This window comes from Muscardinus avellanarius (assembly GCF_963383645.1).
Source record: "Muscardinus avellanarius genome assembly, chromosome: 7".
NCBI classification, from domain to species: Eukaryota; Metazoa; Chordata; class Mammalia; order Rodentia; family Gliridae; genus Muscardinus; species Muscardinus avellanarius.
Window position 1 is genome coordinate 63,283,729 of NC_137793.1, and position 13,457 is coordinate 63,297,185.

The 13,457-nt window shown below is 34.9% G+C and overlaps 1 protein-coding gene across 11 annotated transcripts in view; it reads left to right on the forward strand.

The window, feature by feature from the left end:
- CDC42BPA (CDC42 binding protein kinase alpha) overlaps positions 1-13,457 on the forward strand; it is a gene marked incomplete at both ends in the record, with an annotated part of 335,066 nt that overhangs the window by 107,140 nt on the left and 214,469 nt on the right. For all 11 annotated transcript variants that reach the window (XM_080699099.1, XM_080699104.1, XM_080699105.1 and 8 more), the window contains 2 exons: positions 2,004-2,099; positions 12,760-12,908. In XM_080699099.1, coding sequence (XP_080555225.1) covers positions 2,004-2,099; positions 12,760-12,908 — 245 coding nt within the window. The remainder of the gene's footprint in view (positions 1-2,003; positions 2,100-12,759; positions 12,909-13,457) is intronic.

Below are 13,457 nucleotides of genomic sequence, written 5' to 3' on the forward strand. Positions count from 1 at the left end.
GGTTAAAGTACCCACTTTGGTTGGTTTAAGCTTTATTTGTTTTGGTGTTTTCTTTGTTTTGCCATTTAATACCTGGCCTTAGAAAATCTATTTATCCAAGTAATTAATAGGTATCCGTTGGAAATACTAGGGCTAACTAGACAGCATTGTTAATTGTTGTTTTCTATATCATGGCTATTTTACCTTTTTGGACACAACAACTAGCCATTTTAGAGAATACTGTGTGATGACAATTTCAGTGTGTCTTCAATATGGTGTAGCCAATTCAGAAAAAGAAGTAGGGCTCTGTGTACTAAGATGGAAAGATGTTCAATTATATTGTTACTTGGAAAAACAATTTTACAGAGCACTATGATCTCATTTGTGTAAAGAAAAATAAAATAGAAGATATGTATGTATGTTTATGTGTATATGCTTACATATACTCAAATTTTCTGAGAGTATACTGAACAAAGAGTTGATGGTGGTAACTTTATGGCAGAATTGGACTTTGAAATTATGGAGTCTCAGTGAGGTGATACACACCTGTAATCCCAGTACTTGGGGGCCTGAGACAGGAGGATCGCATTGCAGTTCATGCAGACAGCCTCAACTACTTAGTGAGCCCTTAGGCAACTTAGTAAGACCTTGTTTCAAAATAAAGAATAAAAAAAAAAATAGGGCTGGGGGGGTGTAACTTAGAGGTAGCCCCTGGGATCCATCCCCAGTACCCCCCCCCTACATAAATAAAAGGATTGGGGGTGGTGTAGCTTGGAAGTAGAAAGCCCTTGAGTTCAAATTCCAGTACCAAAAAGGAGGGGGGAGAGAAAGAGATTGTGGAGATATGACTTAGGGAGACTTTTACTTTCTATTTTACCTTTCAGTTCTTTTTAAAGTTTCTGGTATGCCATTAGAGAAAATGGCAAAGAAAGTGAACATTTAAAAAGAAAGTTCAGGTGTTCAATAAATTTATTGACCTGTACCTATAATTAGGAATATGTTAGCTGAAGAACAATGAGATAATTTCACAGCCATCATATGGGCAGCCACTTAAAAATCGAATAATACTATGTGCAATTGAGGATATACACTGGGGTGAGGTAATAATTGGTATAGTGCTTAAGAAGAAAAAATTGCTATCTGATAAAATTGAAATTAGCTAATATCTAATATTTCTGTTTCTGAGTATATTTGTAGAGGAACTCTTTTAAATGTGTATAGATATACTCATTCCAGCATTGTAACAACAGAAAATTGGAAAAGACATCCTGTTCTTGGAAGTTGCATAAATAAGTTTTGGTCATCAAAACAATGGGATATGGGGTTGGGAATTTGGCTCAGTGGCAGAGCGCTTGCCTAGCACATGCAAAGCTCTGAGTTCAATCCTTAGCCCTGTAAAACCAACCAACCAACCAACCAACCAACCAACCAACCAACCAACCAACAAATAAACAACCCACTGGGATATCATAACAATTAAAAGGGAAACAATCATTAAGTGAAAAAGTAGTAGGGTTAAAAACAGATAAAATTATAACATGTCAATTTTCAAGACCAATTCTGTTGTTTTTGCTCACATACATATGCAATCAAAGCATATCACTGGTAGACTGTACACTGTCTTCAGATTATTGATTACATGAGAGGAGGGAGAGAGAAGGGGATAGCAGTAGGAAGTTACAACTGTATCTCACTTTTTTAAAACGATCAGAAGTAAATGTGGCAAAATGTGAATATTTAAATTATCTGGATGGTAAGTTGTTTTAAGGTTGTTAGTTTTTTGATTATTTTGAACTATAGCAGTATTTTAACATACAATATTTTAAGTGTACTACTTTAATAACCCAGTTTGTTTTGAAACTTGAGTTGCTGAAAAATCATATAATATTTGACATGTCTTCCGCAGAGAAATGGTATAATAAACATATTAAAGCATTTTTAAAAAAGAAAAAAACATTTTTTGTATAACATATTTCTTAGTTTTATATAAAGTATTCCCTAAAACTTTTTTCTTTCCTTTTCAGACTGCTTGTTTTCGTGAAGAAAGGGATGTGTTAGTGAATGGAGATAATAAATGGATTACAACTTTGCACTATGCTTTCCAGGATGACAATAACTTAGTAAGAATAATTTTTATATGTTTCTAATCCTTATTAACTGGTTGCTGGCAGAATTTAGCATTATCTTCTTTTAAACATTTAAAAAGAAAAATCACTGCATTTTATAGAGTATAAACTAAGCAAATGATAAGAGAATTTAATAAGATAATTTGTCCCCTGGGTGGTTGATAAATTACTATTGGAATTATTTATATTTTTTAATAAGCAAGTCAAAACTTAATCCAAATTGATTTACTAGAAATTATAGCTGATATAAGTCAGTTGAATTCTATAGAAGGCACTCCGGTTTTTTCTTTTGATAATTTTCTTAATATATTTTATTTGTAGTGTCCTATTGCTTTTTAGAATTGCATATATTTTTCCAGGTGGCCATGTGCTGCTACATTAATAGAGCCACATTTATATTGACATCATGAACCACTTCACAAAAGTTGGGAAATTACTATACTGACATTTATCATTTTATTACTGTTTTTATTTTATTTATTTATTTATTTTTATTTTGTTTTGGTGGTACTGGGGTTCCTGGAAGTCCTTCTACAGACTCTGGGCTACACTCCCAGACCTATTTTTTATATTTTTATTTGGAAACAGGGTCTCTTAAGCCAGCATGGCTGGCTTCGAACCTGCGCGATCCTCCTGTCTCTGCCTCCCAAGCGCGGGGATTACAAGTGTGCGCCACTATGCCCGGCTTATTACTATTTTTATTAATAGTGCATACCCATCATGTCAAAATAAAGAAGAGTAGTCCTCAAATAGGATTTTAAGACACAAGAGTGTGATTTTTTTTTTTTTTTTTTTGTGCGGCACTGGGAATAGAACCCAGGGGCATTCTACCTCTGAGCGACATCCCTAGCCCTATTTTTTTTATTCTATTTATTTATTTATTTATTTATTTATTTATTTATTTATTTATTTATTTATTTATTTATTTATTTATTTTGGTGGTACTGGGGATGGAACCCTTCTACCTCCAAGCTACACTCCCAGACCTTATTGTATTTTGTTTGGAAACAGGGTCTCTTTCGAACCTGAACCTGCTTGATCCTCCTATCTCAGCCTCCCAAGCGCGGGGATTTCAAGCGTGGGCCACCACTCCCAGCTTTATTCTTTATTTTGAAACCGAGTTTCACTGAGTTGCAAAGGCCTCACTAAGTAGTTGAGGCTGGGTTCCAACCTGCATGATCCTGCTGTCTCCGCCTCCTAAATGCTAGAATTGCAAGTGTACACCACCAAGCCTGGCTAAGAGTGTGATTTTTTTTTTCTTTTTTGTGGTACTGGGGGTGGAACTCAGGGGCTTTTCTACCTCCGGGCTATTCTCCCAAACCTATTTTATATTTTATTTAGAACAGGGTCTCACTAAGTTGCTGACTCTCACTAAGTAGCTGAGGCTGGCTTCGAACGTGTATGATCCTCCTGTCTCAGCCTCGACTCCCAAGGGCTGGGATTACAAGTGAGTGCCACCATGCCTGGCGGAGTGTGAATTTTTTTAATGATTGAAACGGCAAAGCATTGTGTTTATTATGCAACCATTGCTATTGCTGCACTAATAGAATACAATAGACACTCATCACAACATTCTGAATTCAGAGGAAAGAGGTAATCAGAAAAATTAGAAAGTTTAGGGCAAGATGTATTACCACACCATTCTTTTGTTACAAAAATTAAAAATGAAAATGAGTCTACAACAGTAGTAAGTTACATTTTTGAAGTATTGCACTTTCGCGACTACTTTATATAGCCTGTGATTCTTTGGTAGAACCTCAGAAAAAAATTAAATGAAATGAGTCTTACTATCTTTAGCTAAGGTAAAATTAAAGGTTTGTGACACTATAATAGGCATGGGGTTTATCTAACTTCAAGCCAGATCCAGGTGTTTAAGCTTTGTTATTACAATTCTTTTTATATATCCCTTACATACTTATAGGGTATAATAATGTTTTTTCAAATAGTAGGTTGTGACCTATTAATGGGTTACAAAATCAATTTAGTGGATTACAAGCAACATTTAAAAATTTAAATAGAAAGGAAATGACAGAGTATATGACAGCAAGAGTAAATACTGTTTTGTGACACATTTCTATTGTAATGTACTGACTCATACAGGCCATATGAAATATTGTGGGTTGTAGTGGAATTGTTTAAAAGTGATAGGATATAATTTTGCATTTGTTAGCTGCTCAGTTGTTAAATTGAATGGAATGATGTTTGAGTTAGATTGGTATAATTATGTGAAATTTTAGGGATAAATGTATCATGCAGATATAATCTGCATAAATTTGTCATTATAATACGTTAGAGTAAATTAAATACCAAGCATTTACTTAGCAAAATTATAGTATTTATTATGATAATTTTCAAAAGTTTTCAGATAATGGAGACTAAAATTGTCTATGACAGTGTATTCTATTATAGATAGAAATGACCTTACACATTGCTTTAAAAAATCTACATTTTGTTATAAACATAAAAATAAATATAAAAATATGTAGACAAAAGTGCCCACATGCCAAATTATCTGTAGCAATATTTTTTCCAAAATACTAATGAGAAAAAAAGCCTGAACTATGATTAATCATTCTGTCTTCTCTGAGTTAGTATGATCTCCAAAGTTATTACATTTGGTATTATGATAAACATTTGTTTTACAGAGGCATTTCTTCAAGAGAAATAGTCTGTATACAGCAGTCATTAATTGTACTAGCTAAAAGTTGCACAGTATTTGGAGGAGTACCAAAACATGCCAGTAATCAACTCTTGTGTAGTTTGCCCATTTTTTTAAAATTTACTTTTGTTATACATTAGTCTTGGAAATCAGAAGTCTGGGTCATCATTACATAATATTCTTTTGAACATAATAAAATATTAGAAAATACCATCATTTTAAAGGTAGACTATAATGCAATAAAAGTATAAAAATAAATGGTAGAAAAACCTAGTTTTAGATACTCAAAAGGAAATTTTATTAAACATAGTTATTTTCCAAAGCAACTTTTAACCCTAGTAACTTATATTTTATTTGGAAACAGGGTCTCGCCAAGTTGCTGAGTGCCTCACTACGTAGCTGAGGCTGGCTTTGAACCTGCATGATCCTCCTGTCTCAGCCTCCCAAGCACGGGGATTACATACGTGTGCTACCACACCTGGCAACCCTAGTAACTTATAAATAGCCAAATAATATACTTTTATAGTGCTTTAAAGTTCAAAAAGTTGTGGTAGATAATTTGAATTTCATTTCCAACCTGTCTACCCACCTGCAGCTAATTTATGAAAAAATATATAGGCATAGCAAATGAACCTTTTGTGTCCTCCAGATAAAGGTGTATAAGCCGGGCATGGTGGTGCATGCTTGTAATCCCAGGATTTGCGAGACTGAGACTGGAGGACCTGGGTTTGCAAACAGCTTCAGCTACTTAGTGAGGCTCTTTGCAACTCCGTGAGACCCTGTTTCAAAATAAAGAATAAAAAAAATAGGGCTGAGGGTGTAGCTTGGAGGTAGAATGCCCCTGGGTTCAGTCCCCAGTACTGCAAAAAAAAAAGAAAAAGATGTATGATTTAATGAATGATATTACGATGTGATGATAACATTTTCCTTAATATAAACGAAGCTGCTAATTGTGTCAACATTGACATAAAATTTTATCCTTTAAAACATGAGTCAGTATATATTTTTTCTCATCTGTTGTCCAGTTTCCTGTTATTTTATGCTTGAGTGAAAAAAGAAACAAAAATGTTGAAAGCATAAATTGTACTTATTGTGTTAGTACTTGTAAATTGTTCAAAAAGTAAGAGATATTTTACTGTTTAATTGTAGTAATTCATATGAACTCTGAATTTTTTGTAGGAACCCAGTATTTGAAGATATAAATTATTAAAGTATTTTTGTGATAGGGAGGAAAAATATAAAATAATGCAAGATAGAGCTCTACAGATTAACTCTTATCTCTTGTCAGCAATATAACTAAGAGAATTTTCTATTGTCCCTAAGAAAATTTCTAAAAGTAAATTATATAAAATGTTCTTTCTTGGATACATTACTTATTTATTATATATTTTGAGATGTTTGGCATTATTTTCTTGAAATAAACCTGTATAAAGCACAAACTACGAAATAGAAATTATTTTGAAACTCAGATTTGTAACTTTTATGATGTGTATATTCATACCTAAAGACCTGTTTGTTTATTTTGGATGGATAAAATATTGCTAAAGACTTAGTCTGAATCCTCCATTTTAAAAATTATTATTCTGGTCCTTAGCACATACTGTTTATATCGTGGACATAGTTTTATTCATTGAACACTGATGACCTTTTATTTAAGTCTAAAGATTAATAACCCTCAATTCTGGCTTTCCCACCATCTAACAAATGTTTGGGCAATGATTTGAGTTCTTTGTCTCTGGTTTTATACTATAAGTTGTTCCTACTTGAAGGACCTTATATAAACCTCTCTGCACCTGCATTTCATGGGTCCTAGTTCTTGGAGAAAATTAAAGCCCTTGTTTACTCAAGCATGGATTGTCTTAACATTTGATGCTCTTATCCTCTCTCTGTATACAAATTTATCATTCTGCAGCTTATTTTTGTTCCTAAATATCTCATGGCATATGTTTAATTATTCTTTTTGACAACTGATTATATTTTATAGAATACATGTAACAGTGTTTATGTAACTGTTTTCTTTTTGATCGATAGTCTTTCTGATTTGTTGGATTATCAACAGTTTTGTGCAGTAATATACTTGTACATATTCCTTATGCATTGGAGTTTTTATTTTAGTTGACTAGATTCCTATGGGTGATAGTGCTAGATCAAAGGGCATTCAGCATTTAACATTTTAATAAGTACTATGACATTACTTTTCCAAAAGGTTGTAGTATATCATCCTGCAAAGGCAATGTTGTTTCTTCTTATCCTCCCAGAGCTCTGATGGTCTTTTTCCTAATATAGTTGGTGAAAAGTGGTATCTAATTGCTACTTTATATTCATTTTCCTACTACTAATGAAGTATGTATCAATTACCTAATTATATTTTCTATTATGTAAATTGTTATTATATATAGTCTATTTTTATTGGGTTCTTTGTCCTCTTCTTAACAATCAGTAGGAGCTTTTATTTATTTTGAGGTGCTGGGGATTGAACCCAAGGGTATTCTACCTCCAAACTATACGTCCAGCCCTATATATTATATTTTATTTTGAAATGGTATCACTAAATTGCAGAGAGTCTTAGTAAGTATCTGACACTGGCCATGAACCTGTCATCCTCCTCTCAGTCTCCCAAGTACTGGGATTACAAGTGTACACCAGCATGCCTGGCTTTTATAATTTTATAATTATTACCTCCTTGGCCTATTTTAGGAATATCATCTCTCAGTGAATGCTTTTTCAAAAACCTGTTTAAAGATACCTTAGCCATATTAAGTTATTAATTGCTTTTTGTACTGGGGATGGAATCCAGGGGCATTCTACCTCCAAGCTGCACCTCCAGAGTCTTACTACTTGCTGATACTGTCCTTAAACCTGCCATCTTCCTGTCTCAACCTCCCAACTACTGGGGTTACATATGTGTACCACCACGCCTGACTCATATTGGGTTATTTTAAAGATCACTTATGAGTAGAAACCTGTTCTGCTGTTAACCAGTCCGCATGGGGTACTATTGCTCAACTCGAATCACAAAAAGGCAAAGCACAGCCATTTTGTTGTTACAAGTTCTTAGTATTACCAGCTCACCTAAGAATTCTTTTGTTCAATTTAAGGTAGAAATCAGAGCAAAACAAGCAATATCACCAGACAAGACTTTGTTAAGGCTGTGCCCAGGGGAAACAGCACTTGGGATGGAGTCCTTGACTGCTCTCTGAGTACACAAAGAGCAAAGATTTTATAGGCAATGAAGGCAGTTAACACAGATACAAAGAAATCTTGGGATTTCTGTACACACATCTTGTCAGTTCTTTGCTCTCAGTACTGGGGGTTACCTGAGCTCAGCTCTCTAAAGATGATAATGGTACTCACTACCACCACTCCAGGAAGGTCAGGTATTAGTTAAGTTCAACCCCTGCCAGGATTGATGTAAAGCTTGGAGGAGGAGCCAGCAGCTCCCTAATCTGGTCATTGCTAGAAGCACTTTTTCTAAAGCAGTTTGTTTTCATAGGGAAGTGATGAATTAGGGTCTTCCTTGCTCTCACTACCAGACACTCAATTTTACCATGAAATTAATCAGAACAATATGATATTAATATAAAAATAGTCAACCAGAGCATAAAAGATTGTTCAAGAACAGATGAATGCATTTGGGATCTTAAAGTATGAAAGGACATCTCAAGTGAACTGGGGGAGAGAATGAGTTATTTAACTAATTACCTTAAAATTGTTTTCATGTCTTGATGAAAAATACATTTCCACAAATAAATGAACGTAACACTCAGGTTAGATTATTTTCTTTTTTAGAACATATCACAACCCCCGTGTTTATTCCTGTCAATGGAATAAACTAGCACATACACATAACTTGCTCAATATTTGTGCTTTCTCTTATTAGATTATAAACTTCCCAAAGTCAGGAACTATGTTTTTTATGAGGGGGGAGTCCTAGAGATTGAATTAAGAGATATTGTACCTCTGAGCTACACCCCAGCCCTATTTTATTTTTAATTTTTATTTGAAAACAGGGTCTTAAGTTACTGAGGCTGGCTTTGAATCCCCCATCCTTCTGTCTCAGCCTCACAAGTATTGGTATTTTAGGTGTGTGCCATCATGCCAGGCAAGAACTTTGTTTTATTCATTGCTGTGCCCCTGTTGAATATAATGTCACTATACAGTAGGTACTTTTCTAAATATCTGTGGAATTAGCAAATGAACTTATTTTTCCATTGTTGTTCTATTTCCTGTTTTCTGTTTCCAAGACAGTTTTTTACACAATAAAATATAATGTGATGGGAAACTACTCCATTTTATTGGGGGGGGGAGTACTGGGGTTCATGGAAACCCTTCTACCTTCGGGCTACACTCCCAAACCTATATTTAATATTTTTACTTGGAAACAGGGTCTCTTAAGCCAGCATGGCTGGCTTCAAACCTGTATGATCCTCCTGTCTCCACCTCCCAAGCGCGAGGATTATAAGCGTGCGCCACCACGCCCTGCGAAACTACCCCACTTTGCTTTTACCCTGTAGTAGTAAATAGTTCAGAGAGGTAAAGAGTCTGGATTTAAATTGTAGTGAATAGGAGAGCAGATGTATTCCATGGAGACTGAGTAGGTAATAGACTCAACTTGACCTTCATGATTGAATTGAATATGGTAAATTAAGGATAAAGCCTGAAAGATGACTTCTTGATCTTGGTTCTACTCACTGGGGTATACTGTAAAGGAAAAGGAGGGCTGGGGATGTAGCTCAGTGGAGGCTCCTGATTTAGTATTGTACTAAAACAGAAAAGGAGAAGAAATTTTATTCCTTTGTGAGGTTATTTATTATTAGTCTGTTTCTGCTGATGCAAATGTATATTTCATTTTCAACTTAGTATTTTTCTTTTGAGAATTTTTTTCTTCTCCTTTCTCTCAACTTGCTGAATTTTGTCTTAATAATAGTTAACTAACTCTTATGGGTGAGGTAGGGAAAAAATATGGGTAGGCAAAGCCTAGCAAGTAAGAAAAACTAGGGATATTTTTATATCATCATTTTTAGCTCTATCCTAAAGAAGTTTTGTTTTGTTTTTAACACCACGGAAGTGTTTCAGTAAGGCACATTGAAAGTTCTGAAGGAAAGGACCTGTTGTTTGGGGTCTGTTGTGAGGAAGCACAGTGTGTGGATGAAAGTAAAAGATAGACAACAAATCAAGAAGCCTAAGTTTTGAATGGTGACCATATGTAATACAATTTTGAGATAATTCATGTTTAGCAGTTCACTTGTGAATGGTGTACTCTCTGTTAGGAGTCTGCTGTGGCAAGAATAGAGCACTATTGAGCCCGGTGTTGTGGCACACACTTGTAATCTCAGCAGTTGGGAGACTGAAACAGGAGGATAGCGGTTTGTGGACAGTCTCAGCTACTACTTTGTGAGGCCCTTTGCAACTCAGTGAGACCCTGTTTCAAAATAAAGAATAAAAAATAGGGCTGGTGGTATAGCTTGGAGGTAGAATGCCCCTGGGTTCCATCACCAGTACCACATAGACAGACACACACACAAAATAATAGGGCACTATTACAAGAATAGAACACTATTACAAGAAAGAGAAGCCCGTGTATAGGGAACTTTCATGTCTTTACTTTCTGGGTGTTTTCTCCATCTTTAATACAAAAAAAATAATCGGATTGACACACAGTAAATGGTTTTTTAAAGGAACGAATTGTATTTTATTTTATTTTTATAGCAAATTCTTTTTTGCTTTAAAAAAATCCCTTGCAAGTCTTCTCAGAGTACTTCTTTGTAAAGTAAGAGAGAGGCTTTTTTCCCCCTTCTCCATCCACCTCCATTTCTTCTAAAATTTTTTGTTAAAGAAATTTGTTAAAATTTATTAGCTTGTTCAATTGGCAGGGTAGAGTTTTTTTTTTTTTTTTTTTTTAAACATTAGGCCTTATAAATACAGCAAGTAAGCCAGGCGTGGTATTGCACACTTATAATTCTAGTACCTGGGAGGCTGAGATGGGAGGTTCATGGCCAGCCTCAGCAACCTATTGAGGCCCTTCACAACTTAGTGAGACCCTGTTTCAAAATAAAACACAAAAATAGGGCTGGCAGTGTAGCTCAGAGGTAGAATGTCCCAGAATTCAATCCTCTGTACTATACCACACACAAAAAACTTAAATACATACAGTAATTAAACCATAGACCAGGATATGAAAATAATTTTCCTAATTATCATGGCTTTGACTATGTGTAATTTGTTTTTTGTTTAATATACACTTTCTATGCTTATAATTTCTTTTTTTCCCCACCTTGGTACTGGGGGATTGAACCCAGGGACATTTCTGCCTCTGAGCTACATCCCAGCCCTTTCTTAAAATATTAAAACAGGGTCTTGCTAAGTCACTGAGCCTGGCCTCAAATCTGTAATCGTTTTGTCTTAGCCTTCCAAGTACTGGGATTACTGGGATTAAGGTGTGCACCACACTGCCTGGTTATAATTTTTATATATAGTAATAAAAAGTATTTAAATTTTCTTAAAGCTTTTTAAATTGAAATGTCAACTCATTGATATTCCTGAAATATCTCCATTCTGAAATAAAGTCACCTTATCTTAAAGGTGTGCGCGCGCACACACACACACACATTTTTGCGGGTCTGGGGATGGAACCCAGGGGCATTTGACCTCCGATCTACACCCCCTGTCCTATTTTTTATTCTTTAGTTTGAAACCGGGTCTCAGTGAGTTGCAGAGGGCCTCACTAAGTAGCTTAGTCCGCGAACCGCGATCCTCCAGGTCTCGGCCTCCCAAATGCTGGGATTACAAGCATGCGCCACCACACCCGGCTCAAGGCATATATTTGATGTTTAAATATCTTCTATTAGCTGGCATGGTAGCATATGCTTATAATTTCAGTCCTTAGAAGGCTGAGAGAGGAGGATCACAGGTTCACTGCCCACTTCAGCAGTTTAGTGAGACCTTGACATCTTAGACCTTGTTTCAAAATAAAAAATAGGACTGGGTGTAGAGCTCAGAGATAGAATGCTCCTGAGTTCAGTCACCACCACCACCACCACCACACACACACACACACACACACACACACACACTCTTCTGTTTACTAGCTATATGATTCCATGCTGACATATGCATATACACATATAATATATGTTTAAAAAGCAATCTAGAACATAACAAAAACTATAACACCTCTTTAACAACCCAGCAAATAAGGGTTCATACCTAAAATTAGTTGGTTGCTATTTACATATACCTGAGAAAAATCCATCCTGATATTTGTTATATCAGAAATGGGGTTATATTCTACATAATAGTGGTTTCCAAAAGCCAATCCACAGGCTGGTATTGGTTATAATAGAGGTTTTACTGGTCCAAGGTGAAATAAGGAAACCGTAGTGATGATGAAGATGAATGTGAATTTTTTCAACCTAAGTACTCTCCTGTGTTCAAAGTGTGCCACCTTTTCTTTCTCTTTTATATTTTGGAAAGTTGTCTTTGAGCTGGGCATGGTGGTGCGCCTATGTAGTCCTAATACTTGGGAGGCTGAGATAAGAGTATTGTAGGTTTGAGAACAGTCTCAGCAGCTTATTAAGACCCTCTGCAACTGTTTTATTTAAAAAAATAAAAATAGGGCTGGGAATATAGCTCAGAGGTCGAGTGCTTTTGGGTTCAATCCCCAGTACTATCACACAAAAAAAGTTTAGTCTTCAGTGAAATTTTGGTAAAGCTATGGTTCATTGTAGATGAAGCTGATAATTACCATTACTATGCAAAATGCTAGTAATCCTAGGTCGGTTTCTGCCCCAATTTTCATCTTAGTGCTGTGTAAAATTTTGAAGTCTTATAATAACTATTGATGATTATATTATACCCTTTTTATTAGTTAACCATGTAAGCAATTAACCACTAGAAGTATTTGACTGAATTCTGTTTCACCATAGGATACAATAAATCTTATCTTTTTTTAATAATTATTATTTATTAAGGACATCTTACGTTTTTCATTCATAGTACCTGGTTATGGATTATTATGTTGGCGGGGATTTGCTCACACTCCTCAGCAAATTTGAAGATAGATTACCTGAAGATATGGCTCGGTTTTACTTGGCTGAGATGGTGATAGCAATTGACTCAGTTCATCAGCTACATTATGTACACAGGTAAGTCAGTCCCTTGTTTTATTGTGATTTACTATGTAATAGATAGAAACTGAACTCTTTTTCTACCAGATTTGTTATTTATAGTCTTAGATACATGGGTAATCAACTAAAATATTTTGAGATGGTTTGGTTATTTTACTGTGTTGTTGTCATTGTTTATGAGAATTATAGAGCAGATGTGTCTGATTATATGTAGGTATATATGTGTACTATCTAAAAGAGTCTACTTCCAGTCTGCATTTCTGTAGAACCTCATGAGAAAACACTTTCAAGTTAAATATGTCAGTAATTTCCTTTCCTAAAGATACACTGGACTGTTTTTATAGTTGGTTCTTTTATATTGATATTAGCTGCAATTCTAGACCATACATTATAGATTCATTTTATATATATATATGAACCATATTATCTATTTTATATTTATCAAAATGATGTCAAGGATTGTATAAATATCAAGAGGTAAACGTTTCTTTTGTAGAAGAGTGGTTGTTTTGATGACCATGAAGTAATTTCATCATAAACTGTTTAATAGTTATGATTTATTTAGAA